Source organism: Camellia sinensis, chromosome 8, assembly GCF_055761805.1.
Source record: "Camellia sinensis isolate YWXY chromosome 8, ASM5576180v1, whole genome shotgun sequence".
In the NCBI taxonomy this organism is placed as follows: domain Eukaryota; kingdom Viridiplantae; phylum Streptophyta; class Magnoliopsida; order Ericales; family Theaceae; genus Camellia; species Camellia sinensis.
In genome coordinates this window covers 112,336,311-112,357,772 of record NC_138968.1, presented here as the reverse complement: position 1 = coordinate 112,357,772, position 21,462 = coordinate 112,336,311, and the positions used below count along the sequence as shown (strand labels likewise).

Here is a 21,462-nt window from a genome sequence, read left to right as displayed (position 1 = left end):
TTTGGTTCAAGCAATCATTTCCCTGCTTGGTACATAGAAATATCACTAGCTCGACACAAAAGTCCATATTTTGAAGTGCTCTTTGTACTCGACAATATACTACACCCTCGCTCGGGGGTCATAATACCGCGGCCTACAGCCCTTGCCCAAGGGTAACAATACCGTGGCCCATCATTACGATTTATTTAGAACTCATGTGATATAATTTCGTCCTATGATAGACATATGTATATTTATACATACATTCAAGACATACGTACATTTATACATACATTCAAGCATACATGCAGTCATTCATTCATACATTTTATTCATTTATCCAAAGTGTTCTTTATCAAAAAACCTAACAGCTATTTGAACAGCGTAACTCGGCAAGAAAAACTCTCATTCCTTCTACCACAGACAATGAAAGTTTTAGGGCAATTGTGGGAGCTAGAAAAAATATATATATATGCTTATTGGGGTTAACCCAAATAAGAAATACAATAGGTCCAGCCCAAACAAATATCACACCCCCTCATCTATATAAAGGGGGGGCATCCCAGAAGAAAGGTATGTTCTCTCTCTCTACACTTCACACCAACACTCTTGATTTCCATAGCTTTATTCTTTCAATCAGAGGAATAACTTTAGCATCGGAGTGTCTCCGGCCGGCAACCCCGGTTGGGTGGCGTCGATCATGCTCATCTTTGCAGACACACAGGAACAAAGTTCATCCCTTCGTTAGATCTCTACAACATCCATGTGAGAGGATATTTCATGGTCCCACAGATGTCTCGTCCTTGTTCCATGAAAAAAAGGAGTTGTCAACAACTTTGGCAAGTTGTATGTTTAAGCTTTGATAGATATCTTGTTTCTTGTTTTGTTCCTTTACTTGCTTTATTACTCCTAGATAGCTATTTATCGAGAAGTTTTGAAAACTTTCTCCTAATTCCACTTTGAAGCATGGAAAATAGATGTTTCATCCTTATTCCCTGACTAGAGAGATGAGTTGACAACACTTTTTTTGAGTTGTTACTATTTTCCATTTTGGTTGCTCCATAATCATCACATACTAGCTTATGATGTTTGATGGTTTATAAAGCATGTCAACCTCTTCCTTCAATAAATTCATGATAGGAAGGAGGTAACCTTTTTTTGTGTTTAGCTAAGTCTTCTCTCCTTGCTCTTATGATTATCATGCCACAACCTTGCTATGGTTGATGATTTGGGAAGCAAACCTACTCCCTCCATGAAAATCCTCATGACATAAGAGAGCAGGAAGGATGAACAGCTTTCAGAAACCCTCTGCCTTGTTCTGTTTCAGTTCTGTTACAGCAGGGTATTCCTCAGAAACAGTGACTGACCGACCATTATTCTGTACGGCCGACCATCTTATCAGGCCAGCTGACCAAGCATGTTGTACGACAGTGGTAATTTTACAGCAGAACAGAGCAGATCCTGAGGCCAAAACAGAACTATTTTCTGGCTGTAAACGTGGCAGGTTCTGGCAGCAAACAAAGAGGTTTCTGGAGCACGTTCTTGGTTATTTGCATGCGATTTCCCTCATTTTGTTTAATTCCTTTAGATTAGCTCCTTTGATTCATATTTGTAATTAATTAGTTGTTTTCATTCGGACTTGTACTAATTAATTACTTTATTCATTTGTATTTGTAATAATTAGTTAATTAGGACATTCGGACCCTCTTGTATGAGGGCAAATGTGTAATATGTGATGTATGTCTTCCAATCCCCATTTCTTTCTCCCTTTTTAATTACATACTTGTCGTGGTTGTATATAGCATCATGTTTTCGTTTCATATCATTACCAAGCTTTGCATCCATTTTTGTATACATTAAGGTTCGGTTCATCATTATTGAAAATCATTGTCATTTTCTACTTACTTGAATACATGTGTTACCACATCTTTCGAGTAAATCCATATGACATGTTAATAAGCCGAACCTAGTAGTTGCATTCTTGTATTCGTTGCATTAGCCATTTTGCATATAGGATCATGTATTTTTCTAATTATTCTCTTTTCTTTCGCTTGCCTCGATTGAGTACTAGGTGAGCATTTTTGCTTTGACATATTACATGTGTGTTTGTGTCGCCATGACAAATATACTACCATGAGGCTATATGCTTATTTAAAATATCTCTTTGAATGCCTGTGGATGAAGGCTATTTCGCTTAAGTTGGAATGACTTTGATTGTTGTAGATATGAGCTCATTGTTTTTTATTGAGTTGTACATATTCTAAACTCTTTCAAAATAACATGAAATCAAAGCATTCCAAAGTAAGTGATGTGGTCTATACTTGTTTGCTTCACATAGTAATGTTAGTATATTAATAATCAAAACATGAGCATATAATATACATAAAATTCACATCATGATTAGTAGAGATTAATCTTTGATCGAGTGATCAGAGTGCTCAATTCATGATCTTCTCCTCTCATACCTAAGTTCCCAAGCCGAGATATTTTGGTTATGACGTATAAGTGGCCTTTGGCGCGAGTCACGGATTTCCTAAATTTCTCAAAAATATTTAGGTGGTAACTCTGAAATCTGGCAATGTACTCCATTTTTTGGCATCTTTGATGATTAATGGATTTTCTAAGATTTGCCGGATTTGGACTCTCATTCATTTTTCTGATTCACATTGCACTTGTGGAACCAGATTCAGAACCACGAGAGTCTGAACTGTAGGGCTATCGTACCTAAGGAGACTAAATCACTCCAAGGAGCACGAAAAACCAGCGACAGTTTCTGGCGACTCCGTTGGGGAAAATAGTGAACTTGACTTGAATTTCATGATCTGAAATTTTATTGACATATATGTTCATTGAATTGTATTTGCATGGTGCTCTTAAGTCACTGTGTTTACCATTTGATATCCTGGACAGCCTGCAGGAGGCTTGCCAAAAAGCTTGCCATGAGGCTGGTTGGACGCAGGCAATATCACGTTGGGAACACAACCTTTGGATTTGGATTACCGTTGTACCACTTGATCCTCCTTTCACTTTTCGGTGTTTGGTGTGAGAAGTATATTTGTAACCTTGTTGAGGTACCCTTTTGACAAATTGGCCTAATGCATATAGTAAAGCTGTAGCGACTATTCCAAACTTGGACATGATGCTCACCTGTATTCAAGATTTGTGATCCCACTTGTTTGAACTAGTGAAACTCTAGATCATTCCAAAGCTAGGATAGGGTAACCCTTGTAGACTCTCCATTTTGATTGCCGTTAAGACTTGGGCGCCTCACTCTGAGCACTCGATGATGAAATGTTATGCTGTGCAATCGTTCAATTTCTTCAACAAAATGATTAGGTTTCAAGCTTTAAAACCTAAACCTTATTTTTTCTAACCTGACCACTCAGAGAAAAGCTGGCCAACAAGTGGCCGGCAAACCATTTTTAGATGGTCGGTCGTATCTCTTCATGGTCGGCCGACTATGTTTGCTGACAGCAGTTAGTTTGCAATAGCCAGTTGTCCCCATGTGCATGCCTTGCACCAACTGCCTCTATGTTGATATTTTCGGTGTAAGAACCGTTTTTTCCAAAAAATACAAGGCCCCCATCATGGTTTGGGGTTAGAAAATTTTGCCAAGAGGTATAACTTGTCCAACACATTTTCCTCCTCTCTTGCAATATACACACACTATACATGCACCACCTACATATTTTAATTGATTGTCAATTTATTAAATTTGAAAAATAAGTCTAATTTTTAAACTTGAATAACAATACTCTTTCCTAATAATATCATTATTTTGATGTTGTTTGGGGACATTTTTGTTAATCATACCACATATTCAATGTTGTACCTTGTGTACCACACATAGAATAGGATTTAGATTAGCCTTATCATCCCATCCCCTTTTTGCATGCACAAACAAACACTTGATAAGAGCTCTGTGTCTTTCCTATTTGGTTTTAGGGATACATGATCCTAGCACTATAGTTCCAGGCAATGGATCTCATACTGATCCTGTGAATCGAACCTTCAACCCCAAGAAAATATATTATTAGATGAATAACATATTTTTGCGGTTTCAATTTTTTTTCCTATTGTGGGGACATATTTTCTGAGTGCCAACACGTGGCCAAGGTGACGCCGAAATGTCAGCCGAGGTTCCACGTGTCCTGGTCATGACGCCGAGATGATCTCGGCAAGGCCGAGGTTATCTGCGAGAATACCAGAGTCCGGAATAAGCGGATAAGAGACAAGAGTCCTAGAATGAGGAAGGATCTCATCCTGGATAAGGATAAAGCTCTTAGGGAGTTTATCTTTATCTATTGAAGAGCCCAAGATAAGCATTGAGCTGAAGTCCATTGAAGCAAGGCTTCTATTGGGACTAGGATTGAATTGGCTATAAAATAGAGGCACCCCCAATGGGTCTAAGGTATGCAATTTATATTCTGAATAGTAAATTGAGCATTTTTGCTATCTTTAAGAGATAACTGACTTGATCGTCGGAGTGCCCCTGGGTGGACGAACCACCGTCGGAATCTCTTCTTTCTGTTGCAGGTCATTCGAGCTTAATCTATTCTGCCAGTGCTCTCCAGCTAAGTACTAATTTGGCAGTGTGGTCGGAAATTGACAGTCACAATTTGGCGTCGTCTGTGAGAAAGAAAGGAGGATAGATGGCCAGCGACGGACAGGAGGATAAGGTTGGGGACAAAATCCCTGCTGGGAATGGTAAACACGTTGACCCTAATATAGAGGAGAATGGTTGCAACAAGGAGACCCAGGACCAGAATCACGGCAAGAAAGACGTTGGCCAGGAGGGTGACGTACCAAAGAAATCGGATCGAAGCAGGTACTACAACGAGGACAACCTCCAGGTATGGAAAGATAGATGCCTGTGGAGGGACGAAGAGGTGAAAGAGATGGCAAACAAATTGGCAGACCTGCAATCGATCGTCAATTCATGATGCAAAACAACGTCATGCAGCCACCGTTCCCACTGCAGGGCAAGCCAATTCAAGCAGCCAATGCCTAGAAGGGAGGGTAGAAAACAATCCCTGTAGCCCCCCAGCACACCAGGAGCGAAAAACACTCTCACCAGCCTTCAAGGGAGGTCAGGCGAGGAGAGTCGAGGAGGAAAAAATCTTAAAGGACACATCGCACCAAGGAAACAGACCCCAAAGAACATCGGCATGTTCAAAGACAGGAGCTGTGCTTCGACACAACTAATGGAGAAAGGTCGAAAAGGTCTTATAACGAAGCTGAGAGTAGTACACTGAAAAGACTGAAGTTAGGAGACAGCTAAGCTCCTGGGCGGACCAAAGAGGACTTGAGAGATTACCTCAAGAGGAAGCAACAAAATGCCAAGGTAACTTCCCCTGTTAAGCCGAGAACACCATTCTTGGTGGAGTTAGACAAATTTGAGGCTCTAAAAAGATTCAGTATGTCGAGATTCCAGATATACGATGGTAAGTCGGACCCCAACTTTCACGTCAGATTATACCTGAACTCGATGGCATTGTACATTGGGAATGAGCCGTTGCTCTGCAAGGTGTTCCTTTCATCCTTCGGGGAGATTGCATCGGATTGGTTTCACAAATTGCCGAAAGGAAGTGTGAAGACCTGGGAAGGCCTGGCCGAGATGTTCGTGGCCAAGTTCGTGACAAACAAACTATTGCCCTTGAGGGTAGACGCCCTGATGGCTCTGAAGATTGGCGAGGATGAAAGCCTGAGGGCCTACGCCAAGAGGTATTACGAGGTATTCAACCGAATATCGGAATGTAACCAAGAAATGGCCGTCGTATCATTTAAAAACGACCTGAAAGATGATTGCCTACTCCGAAAATCACTGGCAAAGACATTGCCAAAAAGCATGGAGGAGCTCATTGCCAGAATTGAGAAATATGCCAGAGTCGAGGAGGACACGCTAGGGACCAAGGCGCTAAAGTAAGAGAAAGGAAACGGCTCGCCGAAGCGAGGCCGAGGTAACAACGGATCCAACAAGCAAGAGATAGGATTGAGGGATGCACAGGCAGTTACAATTGTGTTCCGAATCCCAATTCACAAAGTCCTGGATAAAATTTGAACCCAACCCTATTTTAGAGCACTAGTAAGGGAACCAGGAGAGTTTATGGGAAGAAGCCTTGGTAAGCATTGTGCTTACCATAACGAAGATGGGCATATGACTTAGGGTTGTAGAGCCCTGAATGCACACCTGGAAGACCTGGTAAGGCAAGGCCATTTGAGGGACCTTGTAGATGAGGCCAAGACAAGGGAAGAGCAGGCAAGACTGCCTCAGGCACCAGCAGCTCTGCCTCCCCCAGCACAACAACAGCATGCATGAGGACCTTGGGTAATTAATGTAATTCACTCGAAGGTCAACGAAAACAAAATATGGGGAGAGACCCAGAAGGAAAAGCACTTGCAGCATGTGTACCAGGTCCAGCAGAAGAGACCTCGGACCGAGGAGTATCAGGGACCAGTAGTGGCCTTTACTGAAACCGACCTGGAGATGGTCCAACATCTGCACAACGATGCCTTGGTAGTATCCCTCCAGGTTGGGGAGTGCCAAGTGAAGCGCATCTTAATTGACCAAGACAGCTCTTGTGACATCATGTATGTCAGGTGTTACAAGCAGCTTGGCCTTCACCCAGACGATATGGAGCAATCCAATGGCCCAATGGTCGGGTTCAATAGAACGCCGACGTAGCCACTAGGAGTAGCAAGCTTGGAGGTGTAGGCTGGCACCAAGAAGATAAAGACTGAGTTCACCATAATCGACACACCCTCCCCTTACAATGCTATCCTAGGAAGGCCATGGTTGCATGCAATGGGGGCTGTTCCCTCAACATTACATCAGCTATTGCGATTCCCAACAGAGCATGGGATAGAGGAGGTCAGAGGAGATAAGCTACAAACAAAGAACTGCACCATGGCAGCAATGAAATCCACCTGCAGCATACGAGAACCAGAGATCGAAAATGAGGACGTGAAGGTCCTAGCGGACGTCGGCAAGGAGCCAGTCGAGAAAAGTGAAGAAGCACTAAAGAAAATTCTCAACCAGTAGGGGGATGAAGAACGCTTCTTCCTTCTCGACTCGGGCTTAGTTGAAGAAGAGGAAAAAGAGTTGGAGGCTTTCTTGAGAGCAAACATTGAAGTGTTTGCCTGGACGCCTTACGAAATGCCTGGCATTGACCCCAAGATCACTTGCCATAAACTGAACGTAGACAGGTCATCCAAACCTATAATCCAACGAGCAAGAAGACCGACGTTGATGCACGTTGAAGCAGTGGAAGAGGAAGTAGACAGACTTCTGGAGGCCAGAGCCATTCGAGAGGTAAATTACCCGACATGGCTATCGAACGCAGTGGTGGTGAAGAAAAAGAATGGTAAGTGGAGCGTCTACGTGGACTTTACCAGCCTAAACAAGGCCTGTCCCAAAGACAGTTTTCTTTTACCTAAGATTGACCAACTGGTGGATGCCACTTCAGGGCACGAAAGGATGAGCTTTCTGGATGCCTACAGGGGGTACCACCAGATAGCCATGTACCCCCTAGATAAGGAGAAGACTGCGTTTATCGCCCCAAAGGGGCTGTATTGCTACAGAGTGATGCCTTTTGGGTTGAAAAATGCATGAGCAACTTACCAGAGATTGGTAACCAAAATGTTCAGACACCTGATTGGCCAAACAGTGGAGGTATACATTGATGACATGGTCGTGAAGACCAAGGAGCCTGAGAATCATCTAGAAGACTTGAGGGCAGTTTTTGACATCCTTAGAACATATCGGCTTCGACTCAATGCATCGAAGTGTGTATTTGGAGTTGGATCTGGTAAGTTCTTGGGATACTTGGTGACCAAAAGGGGCATTGAGGCCAGCCCAGATTAGATCAAGGCCATCCTAGATCTGAAGAGCCCGACATTGGCAAAACAGGTGTAGATGCTGACTAGAAGGGCTGCAGCCCTGAATAGGTTCATAAGCAGAAGCTCAGACAAGTGCAAACCTTTCTTCAGCTTAGTGAAGAAAGCCACAAACTTCTTATGGACCGAGGAGTGCGAAGCCGCCTTGGCCGACTTGAAGAAGTATTTGACCAGAGCTCCAATTTTTTCAAATCCAGAACCTAGAGAGGAGTTGTTCCTGTACTTGGCAGTTTTGGAACATGCGGTAAGTGCAGTGGTAATCTGAGAAGAAAAACGGAAACAAATGGTTGTTTACTATGTAAGCAAAACCCTAGCTGATACAGAAACCAGGTATTTACCCCTAGAGAATTTGGAGCTGGCTTTAGTAATGGCTTCAAAGAAGCTGAACCATTACTTTCAAGCCCACAAAATTATGGTGCTAACCAAACACCCTTTGAAGTCCTTGTTGCAGCAGGGAGATCTGACAGCCAGAATAGCTAGATGGGCAGTGGCCTTGGGCCAGTATGACCTGGAATTTAGACCCAGAACAGCAATCAAAGGCCAAGTTTTGGCCGAGTTCACGCCAGAATCCATCGTACATCGGGCTCCGTTGAGCTGAGGTGAACGGTGCCCAAGTGAGCAAAGAGGAGCCCAGCCAAGGGCAACAGAACAAAGGAGGGAGGAAAAACTCAGGCCCTGTAGCATTTACATCGGCGACTCCTTTCGACTGTTTGTCGATAGGAGTTCAAACCGACAAAGAGCGGGGGCAGGAGTAGTACTGGTATCTCCAGATGGACAGATACTAGAACAATCCATTTGTTTGGGATTCAAGCCCTCAAACAATGAAGCAGAGTATGAAGCGCTAATTGCAAGACTGAAACTGGCAGTAGTAGTAGAAGCAGGTGAGGTGGTAGTCTTCTGTGACTCACAGCTTATAGTCAACTAGACAACAGGCAAGTTCGCAGCCCGAGACGAAAGGATGTCGGCCTACGTAAAGGAGGTCAGTAGGTTGGTGGCCTTGTTTCAGAATTGCCGACTATAGCAGGTTAGCCGAGATGATAACAGTCACGCTGATGTCCTGGCCAACTTGGCTAGTGCAATACAACTTGGAAAGGCAAGAACGATAATGGTTGACTACTTGTCGGGCCCGAGCATCGAACCACTAACCACATGGTGTGAAGTAATGGGTGTGGACATGGCATCAAGCTGGATGGATGCAATAGTAGCATTCCTGAAAGAAGGAAAACTGTCAGATGATCACAAAGAGACACACAAGATCATATTGAAATCGGCAAGATTCAGCCTGACAGCAGAGCGACATCTCTACAGAAGATCCTTCACTAGACCCCTTTTGAGGTGTGCACATCTTTCGCAAGTTGAAGATTTTTTGTACAAAATACATGAAGGAGTATGTTGAAGCCACGCTGGGGGCAGATCACTTGCTCATAAGACCATTACCCAGGGGTATTGGTGGCCCTACCTGTAGAAAGATACAGAAGCCTATGTCAAGAAGTGTGAAAAGTGCCAAAGGTTTACACCTCTGATACACCAACCAGCAGTAGACGTAAACCCAGTATCCAGTCCTTGGCCGTTTGCCCAGTAGGGAATGGATCTTGTCGGACAACTGCCCCAAGCAACTGGGCAAAGGAAGTACCTGCTGATCGCAACAAATTACTTCACCAAGTAGATAGAAGTTGAGCCCCTAGCCAAGATTCGAGACGTGGATGTGAAGAGCTTCATATGGAAGAACATCATTACCAGGTTTGGGACCCTAAGAGCAATATTTGCAGACACACAATTTGACAGTAAACTAATCAAGAGCTTCTGTGCAAAATTCAAAATCAAGAATTACTTTTCAACCCCAAGCTTTCCCCAAAGCAATGGACAAGCGGAAGCATCCAACAAAGTTATCTTGGATGGGATAAAGAAGAGGCTGCAAGCAACAAAGGGAAAGTGGGTGGATGAGTTACCCAGTGTACTTTAGGCACATAGAACTATGCCGAGAAAATCAACGGGAGAATCCCCATTTGCCATGGCCTATGGCACAGAAGCAGTAATTCCACTGGAGGTCGGCATCCCAAGAATCAGAACTCAAGGAGTAGAGAGTGGGACTAATGATGTATTATTAGCCCGAGATCTGGATCTGTTAGAAGAAAGAAGAGAGAGAGCTACAATTCAACTGGCGGCCTACCAGCAGCAGCTTGCCAGGGCTTATAATAAGAAGGTCAACCCAAGGGAGTTTTAAATCGGTGACCTCGTCTTGAGAAAGGTCGTCGGCAACAAGAAGGATCCCAGAGAGGGCAAGCTTGGCCCGAATTGGAAGGGACCCTATAGAATCATCTCGGTGTTGGGCAACGGGGCATATCGACTTGAGGATTGCGAAGGCAAAGAGCTACCAATACCTTGGAATACTTGCAATCTGAAATTCTTTTATCATTAGACTTTCCTGTTCTTTGTTTTTTAGCTGAAGTAATAATAAAGTTTTAGCTTGATTTTTTTTACACTTATGACTGATAAGATACTTGATGATGTCTTTGGAATACATGCACAATGAGAACCCAAATGGAATTTAAGTTCACATTAGGGGGCAGAGAGTTGGGATATGGTTCCTGGAAAGGTAGAATTTACAAACTAAAATATGTTTAATGCTTGTTGAAATTTAAGTTTACAAGTTGAAGTTAAACCAAGGTCGTGTTTAATGCTTGTTGAAACTTAAGTTTACAAGTTGAAGTTAAACTAAGGTTATGTTTTAACACTTGTTGAAATTTTAAGTTTACAAGTTGAAGTTAAGCCGAGGTCATGTTTAACGCTTGTTGAAACTTAGGTTTACAAGTTGAAGTTAAACTAAGGTTATGTTTAACACTTGTTGAAATTTTAAGTTTACAAGATAAAGTTAAACTGAGGTTATGTTTAACACTTATTGAAATTTTAAGTTTACAAGTTGAAGTTAAACCGAGGTCATGTTTAACGCTTGTTGAAACTTAATTTTACAAGTTGAAGTTAAACTAAGGCTATGTTTGACACTTGTTGAAATTTAAAGTTTACAAGTTGAAGTTAAACTAAGGTTATGTTTAACACTTGTTGAAATTTTAAGTTTACAAGTTGAAGTTAAACTGAGGTTATGTTTAACGCTTATTGAAACTTAAAGTTTACAAGTTGAAGTTAAACTAAGGTTAAAACCGAGATTATGACAAAGCAGGATTGGTTTAAATACTTGTTGAAATTCACAAGTTAAAACCAAGGTTGTATTAAATGAAGTACTTATGTACTTGCCGAGGAAAACCATTGGTTTGTATATGAGGTTTATCACCCCAAGAAGGTTGCACAAACTAAGAAGTATGTTGAAGATATCCAAATTATTCCAAGTATAGTCATATAAAGAAGACAAACATACAGTCATTCGAAAGAGGAAGTTGTATTTAAAGAAGACAAACATACATGAAGAGCTTACATTGTTTCAAAGAAAGAAAAAGAAAAGTACAAGGTATAGGGAAAAAATAAAAGGAGAAAAGCATCAAACTAAGACTCTTCGGCGTCTTTAGGCGGTTGGGTCTGGAGTTCGGAAGACTGCTGAGAAGACATCTCGGCGGCCCTCTCAGCCACGAGCTCGGCATCAATTTCTTGAATAGTTTGGTCAAGGCTCTTGTCGGCTATAGGCGCGTCCGATGTTGCCTTCTCAAGAGGAGCGTCTTTGGGGATCTCACCTTCCTCGTCTTGAGTCAAGTCTAGGAATTGCTCATCTGGGATAGGGGACTTGGCCCCAGTAGCTTCCTTCGATTTCCTCACCAAAGCTTCCTCCTCAAACTCAAAATCGTCTTCAGATTGGCTTGGAGAAGGGGGGAATGGCAGGGGTAGGACGTCGGCATTCTTAAAGGGGGAATCCTCGGGGACGCCAAGCTTTTTTAGAGCAGCCATCCAACCAAGAGTGAAACCCTTGTTGCATGCCTGCTTCACTTGCTTTTTGTAGTCCTCCTTAACATCAGCTGCCCCCTCAGAATACGCCCTCTCATTAGCGGCCTTGATCTCGGCCTCCTTTGTGGCCAAGGCATCCTGGAGTTCTTTCTAGGCCTGGTTCACCTTTTCCTCAGCTTCTTTCTTTTCGACCTCAAGAACCTTCTTGATGGCCACTGTAGCATCTGCTTTCTCCTCGGCCTCATCTGTAGCCTTGACAGCTGCCTCGGCGTGGTCTGATAAACTTTTCAACTTGGCCTCAGTCCTTTTGATGGTCTCTTGCAAACCAGAGACCTCCCTAATCCTGTCGGCCAACTCCTTCCTCATCTCAAAAGATTGCATAGAGAAGGAGTGGACGTTTTGGATTGCCTGAAAGAAAATGGATAGAACAAAAGTTAGTAAAAGTTCTAAAAATATAAAAGAATAGAGAAAGAAAAATACCGAGCGTAAGAGACTTACTTGAACAGAATGCTGGAGCATCAGAGCAAAATTTTCATACTCGCTCATCCCGGTGTTTCGGTTAAGATCATTTGGAAGGAGCAAAGCCGTAGAAAGGGCGACGCCAACCTTAAGGTCAGTCGCACTGTCACCAGCTCTGACCGGCTTGTCATCAATGGTGATCGGAGGGGCCCAAGGGGCATCTTGCTTCATTGGACCCGAGGTTGTGGCCGACTCAGACCTTGGCCTTTTTGACCAAGTGGATTTGGATGGTTCGGCCTCGGCGGGCCTCTTCTCAGTGGCAGAAGTGGTCTTTTCACTCTCAGCCAATTTTGAAATTGGCAAGGTGTCCTCAGTATCAATCTCAGTCACTGTTGCCTTTGGTTGAGCCTTCTTCAATCTTTTTGGCTTTGACTTTGGTGGAGGCTGGGCCTGCGCTAGTTGGGCGTCGACGCTGGATGGGATGTCAGCCAAAAGATCTTCAGCGACTGCTTTCTTGCAACCCATCTCAGAAGCAAAAACAGTTCGGCGTCGTCGACGACGTTGAGATGGTGGGATCAACTGTGGAGCTGAGGTAGATGGTTGTTCTGCTGGATCTAAGGTTGACCCCTAATCTGGCCGAGATGATGAAGTTGTGGGAGGAGTAGTGGTGGACGGAGGAGACTGACTCTTCTTCCTTTTTGGAATGTCGGGAAGAACCGATTTGTAAGTAGGAATGAAGTTGAGTAGCAATCTCCGCTTGTGAACTGGCAGATCCAGTAGCTTCTTCAAGTCCTTGCTGGAGGAGAAAGACTTACGAAAGCCCTTTGGTGGTCGTGGAAGAACTATAAAAAGAAGAGCACAGACGTTAGAACAGAGATTGAAAACTTGAAAAAAAGCAAGGAAAGGTGACGTCTGTCTCTTATCATCTCCTTCCCCGAAAACTATTCGGCTTAGGGGATAAAGGTGGAGGTCATCGTTTGGTTGAAACTCCCAGTTGCCCGAGACGATGAAGTAATCGTCTCCGGCACCCTTGTTTGAGTCTGGGAGGTCGGCAATAAGCTTATACTCCGTGGACCTCGGCTTGAGGTAATAGACGTGGCCTTTTTTCAATTTTAGGCAACACATGGTGTAGCAGTACTGGATGTCGGCAAGGGTAACCCTAGCATTTTTTTTCTTGGCTAAGGCAACTATACCGTTGATAACTCGATAAGAGTTGATGGCAAGTTTCATTGGGTTCAATTTGTAGTAGTGAAGGACTTCTCGGAAAAGGGTGTCAAGTGGAAACCTAAGTCCACACTCGATAAAGGCCACTACTAGGAAAGGCATGAGGTTCACGTCGGGTATAATGGAATCCTCCTTTCCTGCCAACCTGAGGTGGACGTCAGCAGGAATGGAAAACTCCTGCCTAAAGTACTCTAACTTAGTTGGGGTGTCTACCCTATGCTTCCACATACCCATGACGTTGGCTTAATTGGAGGAGTTAGATTTCAGAAGGAAGCGTTTTTTAAGGGCATGAGGGACCTCGGCTAAAACCTAAAAATGTACTATGGCAAGTGAAGATTGAAGGCACGAATCTGGAAAAGACACAGAAAACAGAAACATGAATGCGATTCAGAGTCAAGAATAGTGATGAATCATCAAAGAACATAGTGGTAAAGCTTGCGCAGGTGTGTGAAGCCAAGAACAGTGGCAAAAATCAACAGATACGAAAGCAATATGAGTATTCAAGGAAAGGATTGAGCAAAGAAACAAAATCACGAAATAAACATGCTCAAGCACATGGTAGAAATCGAGGTACAGATTAAACGATCAGAGACTTGAGCAAGTTCACAACAATGACAGAGTTCGAAGTAAATCAAGAACTGAAACTAGGAGGAATAGTGGCTTACCACAGAAAGTGAGGCCGGTGTGAGGGTCACCAAGATTAGACGGTGGCGACAACTGGAGAAATGTGGCAAAAATCCTCGCCGAAAGGGGAGAGCGAAGATGGTTGTAGAAAGCCTCGTGGGAACAACAATGACGGATTTGGGAGAAAAAGTGAGAGAGAGAAAAAAACTTCAGAAACGATAGTGTAAAGTGAAAAGACAGAGAGAAGAAGGAAGTTTTGTTAAAACACAAAAACGGCGACAAAAAGGCAATTAATGTGCCTAAAACGACGTATGTGTCAGACGGCGAACGCAAAAGCAATTTGACTTAGTGGTGTGTGTCAGGTACGGCCCAAAGAGAGGGAAACACGTAGCAAAAACAATTGAGTAGTCATGCGTGACAGCTCATACGCGTGTTGAAGCTTTTAGAATTCTCGATTTAACAGAGTAGAACCTTGGCTTGGAGGATGTTCTCGGCTGAAAAACTTGAATAAAACTTGGTTAAAAATTTTGTGGCATTGGTGAAAGCAGACTGTAAGCCTTTGGTTATGAACGAATGAAGTGAGCTTAGCCAACGTGCTAAATGTAATAAACGATATAGGTTCCATCACCTCAAGATGTCGAGGTAACAGAACTTAGGGGGCAGTTGTGGGGACATATTTTCTGAGTGCCAACACGTGGCCAAGGTGACGCCAAAGTGTCAACCGAGGTGCCACGTGTCCTGGTCATGATGCCGAGATGATCTCGATGAGGCCGAGGTTATCTGCGAGAATACCGGAGTCCGGAATAAGCAGATAAGGGACAAGAGTCCTAGAATGAGGAAGGACTTCAGCCTGGATAAGGATAAAGCTCTTAGGGAGTTTATCTTTATCTATTGAAGAGTCCAAGATAAGTATTGAGCTGAAGTCCATTGAAGCAAGACTTCTATTGGGACTAAGATTGAGTTGGCTATAAAAGAGAGGCACCCCCAATGGGTCTAAGATCCGCAATTTATATTCTGAATAGTGAATTGAGCATTTTTGCTATCTTTGAGAGATAACTGACTTGATCGTCGGAGTGTCCCCGGGTGGACGAACCACCGTCGGAATCTCTTCTTTCTGTTGCAGGTTGTTCGGGTTTAATCTATTCTGCCAGTGCTCTCCAGCTAAGTACCAATTTGGCAGTGTGATCGGAAATTGACACTCACACCTATGATGTTAATAAGTTAGTAGAATTAGATTACCATAACAAGTTGATGTCCCTTCATTGACAACTTAAGACATCATTTTACTAACAGCTAAGCCGTCACTTTACTAGCACCTAACTAACTTGAGTAATGTTAGGTATCATGAAAAAAATATCATGAAAATGATCATGAAAGATTTCCACCATTAGATTACACATATAAGAAAACACTACACACTAATCAATGGATGACAAATTTTCATGAAATATTTCATGATATTTTTTTCATGATCTCTAGTATTATTAATACTAACTTATCGTAACCACTTGAGCTACTGCACAAGTCATATGGTTGAATGATTATTAGTTTCGGAATGTTCAAAATGTTGTATCCAAATTCAATGCACAAAGTATTTCTGAACTTGGAAAATGAAATTGAAATGTTTCCTCAAAAGACCATGAGATTCACTTGAATATCTAAACACAATGGATCATACAAGTATGATTTTTACAACATTGTCAAACTCCATCTGAATGACAGTAAATTCAGACATACAAACTGAGTAAATTCGTTTCTACATCACAATTAATTTAATTTTGAGTCCAAAATCTAAATTTTATTTAATTTCGATATAAACATAATCGACCTTACACTCATAGAAATGAGTGATTTGATACGTGTTAAAAAATACTATGAAGATGTCAATGAATTGAATTATTAGATAAAGCGCTCCTTTCATTTATATCCCCCATTTCAAATGTAATAAAAATAAATAGATTAAAATAAAAACACAACAAAGTGGCAGCATCATATGTAAACAAGTCCAATATAAATATTTCTCAGTCGAATACATAAAAATAATAAAATTAAAAATATTTCAACCCAGGAATGTATTTAAATATTCTCTTTGAACTTGGTCCATTGCATTGCCCAACCTCAAACACTGCAGAGAGAGAGAAAGGCTGAGAAAGAAGAAAGAGCCTTGATAAACAAAACCCAAATCCATTTCAGAACATTCACACCTCCTGCTACTCAGTGGCGACTCTAGGAATTTTTGTCAGTAGTGTCAATCAAAAACTTAAATACCATATATCTTACAGAAAATTCACATTAATCATTATATCACCTATGGAGAAAAAAATTAACAAATTAATTTAAATTCTAAAATTATAAACAAAAATATTTCAATATATTGATACTATTGTTTAAGCAAAAAGACATGCTAATATCTAATATGGGTTCAAAATTGCTGGGTTCAAAAGAGTAAGACTTAAAACTATGGGTTCAAAATTGTATTTTAGTGGGTTCAATTACTAATTTTTTTTCCTAAAATCTAATATTTATATAATAAATAAATAAATAAATTCAGCCAAACCAAGCCTTGGAGCCGCCCCTGCTGTTACTGCATATTTACGTTACATCTTTTGATTTCCATATTCTCTTTCCATTTCGCTTAAAATGTTACTTTTTATATCTCTATAGATAGACTCTCATTGGAATATAAAATATGCAGAAAACAGAGGTTTTCAAGAAATACAGGGGAGCTTTTAAAGAAACAGAGGTTTCCTTTTCCTGCGCGATTCTATTCCATATGGGTTCTTGTAAATAGTAGTGAAGCCAGAAATTAAATCAGAGGGCACTTATTTACAAATCCAAAAATAAAATAAAATAATAATAATAATAATTTAAAAGACCCTTTGGCTTTGTATATAGATAGATAGATAATTAAATTCTAGTGAGTGGTTTATCATATTAAATTTTGAAATGGAAAAGTAAATATTCTTTTTAAAAGTGATAAATTACAGAACAATTACATTCTAATGAATTGCTTCCATATAGTGTCACAAATTTAAATTTTGAAATAGTTAAGCAAACTTTCCATTTTATGGTCATAATTTATGGGATACTTAAGAGTTCTTTATGGGATAATTAGAATTTTATTTATATGATTAAATGAGAATTAACCAATAAAAAATTTTAATTAGTAAAAAATAGATGATGAGTTAGCCACTGGTGTTTTTTTTTTATATAAATAATTTTTAAATTAAAAAAATTAATTGCTGTTGAAAAAAAGATTAATTAAATTTTGAAATAGTTAAGCAAACTTTCCATTTCAGGGTCATAATTTATGGGATACTTAAGAGTTCTTTATGGGATAATTAGAATTTTATTTATATGATTAAATGAGAATTAACCAACAAAAAAATTAATTATTAAAAAATAGATGATGAGTTAGCCACTAGTGTTTTTTTATATAAATAATTTTAAAATTAAAAAAATTAATTCCTGTTGAAAAAAAGGATTAATTAGCTAGGTGATATATATATATATATATAGTATTGTTTTTTTATTATGGAAACCAATTCCTTAAATCTTGTGTATTTTATAAGGTATCAAATTTTGAAATTTGAATTCCTAAATCATAAGTGAATATTCATTAAGTGCTTTGTTAACTATGATTTAAATTTTAAATTTTAAATTTCAATTTTTAGTAGCCGATTAATATTTTTTTCTTTTTTAAAAAATAGCCAAAAACCAACATAGATGGTTTGGAGTTTTGAGACTCTCACAACTCTTATAGTTAAAACCCCATTTTCCCCTATTTTCCTTAATATATATATATATATATATAAACCAGCAAAGTGGCAGTATCATATGTAAACAAGTCCAATATAAATATTTCTCTGTCAAATCCATAAAAATAAAAATACAAATATTTCAACCCATGAATGTATTTAAATCTTCTGTTTGGCCTTTGTCTATTGCATTGTTGGAGATACTTCAAATTTATATATATATATATATATATATACACTCGCACACTGTTGTGTGAATTCAAAATAACACTTTTTTTTTTTTTCAATCTTTTCTTTATAATTTTAAGTCAACTATTCCCTTTCCATTTTAGTTTAATCTTGATTTTGGAGTTGATTCGCCCTTTGTTTTGGGAAATTGATTTCGTTTCCTTTTCCTCATATCTTTGATAGGCTCTATATGTATGAGCATAAACATGCTGCTGAACGCACAAAAATATTCTGTCTTCTTCTCTAATTTCTGTCACTGTTTATCTGTTTTTTTGGGCTATTCTATACAGGAGTTCGAAGCCTTGATTGTTGAGTGCACACCAACGAGACTTGTCGTTGAATCCTGGAGAACGACCGCCAAAGTGCATCTCCACCGAGTGGAGGCAAAATTGTTTCTTAAGGACAACATATTTAGCTCCTTGTCTCGAGGTTTCATACTCTATTTTTTTTTCAATAATTTTTCTTTTCACTACGTTTATTTACTCATTCTTGTTAATCAATCATTGTTTTTAACTCTCTATACAGAAAACAGAGGCTATTCCACATGGGTTCTTGCAAAAATCAAGAGGGCAATCGACAAAATTGCTTGTGGGTTCACGGACCTATCATTGTTGGTGCTGGACCCTCTGGGGTAGCAGTCTCAGCTTGCCTCAAGAACAATGGTGTACCCTCTCTCATTCTTGAAAGAAGTGACTGTATAGCTTCTTTATGGAAACAAAGAACATACGATCGTCTCAAACTCCACCTTCCCAAACAGTTCTGTGAACTTCCACTGTTTGGTTTCCCGGAAAATTTCCCCAAGTACCCAACAAAACACCAGTTCATATCATACATGGAGTCATATGCTTCACACTTCAACATCGAACCAAGCTTCGAACAAGTGGTGAAAAAAGCAGAGTTTGATTCAACTATTGGGTTTTGGAGGGTTCAAACTCAAGATTGTGCGTACATGTCCCGGTGGATTATCGTTGCCACGGGCGAAAATGCCGAGCCGATGATACAGGAAATTCCAGGGATTGAGAGTTTTGATGGGCCTGTGGTGCATACAAGTGTGTATACCACTGGTTCTGATTTCAGAAATCAGAGTGTTTTGGTGGTTGGTTGTGGGAATTCTGGTATGGAGGTTAGTTTGGACCTCTGTAAACACAATGCAACCCCTCATATGGTGGTTAGAAGCACTGTAAGTTCCATTTAATTTTTTAAGTACTTTTGCTTTGTACTCATTTTTTCCTTTCTGGGTGTGCATTAAAATCAATTTTCGGGCAGTTGAAACCACTTATTTGAAAATGATTTTTGAATTTGAATAACAATACTTACACAAAAATTGTCGCAAAATCCGACACAAAAAATATATGAATATTGTGATGCTTGAAAGGTGGGTCCCATAGCGAACCGTTTAAAATATAATCATATTCATTCATATATATTTTGTATATGTTCTTTAACTGATTTCTGTACTTGTACCAGAAATGTCTAATGTTTTAATTGTAAAACTACCATACATTGTGTGTAGGTGTGGGCATATGTATATAATTTTTTTTTTTGGAAGTGCATATGTATATATATGGATTTCTTGGTGGGTTACATTGTATCTGATGTTCTGGCCAATTTTGTTGTTTTAGGTGCATATCCTACCTAAGGAGATGTTTGGCTTCTCAACTTTTGGAATAGCAATGGCACTTCTAAAATGGCTACCTGTAAGACTAGTAGACAAGTTCCTCCTACTGATAGCCAACTTCACCTTAGGAAACACAGACAGGTTCGGCCTCCGGCGTCCAAAAACCGGCCCAATCGAGCTCAAAAATACCACCGGAAAGACCCCGGTGATTGACGTTGGAGCATTCTCACAAATAAAATCTGGAAAAATTAAGGTTAATTAACCAACTCCAACCAAACACACACTTAATGGGATCATATGCAACGTTTTTGGTACAATCTTTAACTAATCATTGTCAAGGTTCTATATAGGTGATGGAAGGTGTGAGAGAGATAACCAGAAATGGTGCCAAGTTCATAGATGGAATAGAAAAAGAATTTGATTCTATAATCTTAGCAACTGGGTATAAGAGCAATGTGCCTTCTTGGCTCAAGGTATGCACGACCACCTATGTTTTTCTTTTTTCTTTTTCTTTTTTTGAAGTTTTAGTTTTATCTTTTATTTTTCTTATACAAAAATTAACAGAAAATCTACTGACCCACATTTTGAATCAGAAAATGATCCAAATAGTTTAAATCTACGGTCTACATTTAAAATTGTAATTGTGGGTCACACCATAAATAAATTTAGACCTTTGATTGTTAATTCTGGACAAATTTCTAAATTCCTATTTCTAGATCCTTAAAATTGTTGAAAAATTAATCACAAAATAGAGTATGGAACCACAAAAAAGTAATACTTATCTTATATTACAAAGTTGATCAATTTATGTTTTTTTAAAAAAGAAATTATCTTTTTTTTTTAATCTTTATTATCAATCTTATGTCCCTTTCTGTCTTACACCACGCAGTACCCTGCAAAACCTTGCTTATTTATTCTCTTATAAAAAGGAGAAAATGTGATGGCATTTGTTTGGACTATTCCCACTTTCTTTGTATATATGTATATATATTTTTAAAAACTTAGAAATTTTTGTTGGTGTAATGATATGTAGCTGTCATGATTTAATATATTTTCTTTCTTTTTTCACAACAATGTTACGTCCATATAAAAGTGCTCTTCATGTGCATGCATGAAGGATTATTTTTTACGACAATACTACGTAACTCAAATTTTGTGGCTCAAAAGTGGCTCAAATGGCTAAAACGACGTCGTTTTGAGTACAAAACAACATAAAAATGGCCAAAACGACGTCGTTTTGGCCATTTGAGTCACTTTTGAGTTACAAAATTTGAGTTACGAGACATTTTCCTATTTTTTATTTAAAAAAAAAACTAAGAAGTGTTCTTTTTATAAAAGAGGGAATTATGTCAAATTCAAATGAATTTAGACTGTCTATTTATTAATCATGTTAAGTTTAAGATTGGACATTTGTGACGTTTCATCTACCTATTCTTTAACCGGTAAGAGCTTTTTATAAGCCTATAAAAATAATATTAATTGTCACACGTTGATTGTCCCAATCACAAAAATTAATTTTGAAATTAAATTTTTACAGGGAAGTGATTTTTTCACAGAAGAAGGTTTGCCTAAAACAGAAATTTCCAAGAGTTGGAAGGGAGAGAATGGATTGTATACGGTTGGCTTCACAAGAAGAGGCTTACGTGGCATTGCATTAGAGTCCCTTAAAATTGCCAGTGACATTGCTGATCAATGGAGAACAATCAAGGATTGCAAGAGTCTGTAATTCCCACAATGTCCTTATTACAAAGATAGCCATAATAAAATTATTGGAATAAATAGGAA

The 21,462-nt window shown here is 39.7% G+C and overlaps 1 protein-coding gene across 1 annotated transcript; it reads left to right on the top strand.

Annotated features, from left to right (window-relative positions):
- Positions 1-18,598: 18,598 nt before the first annotated feature.
- On the top strand, positions 18,599-20,345 carry LOC114300770 (putative indole-3-pyruvate monooxygenase YUCCA4). Its single transcript, XM_028245634.2, has 3 exons — positions 18,599-19,239; positions 19,682-19,930; positions 20,028-20,345. The coding sequence occupies exons 1-3, from the start codon at positions 18,604-18,606 to the stop codon at positions 20,289-20,291; spliced, it is 1,149 nt and encodes a 382-aa protein (XP_028101435.2). The 5' UTR covers positions 18,599-18,603; the 3' UTR covers positions 20,292-20,345.
- The last annotated feature ends 1,117 nt before the right edge of the window (positions 20,346-21,462 follow it).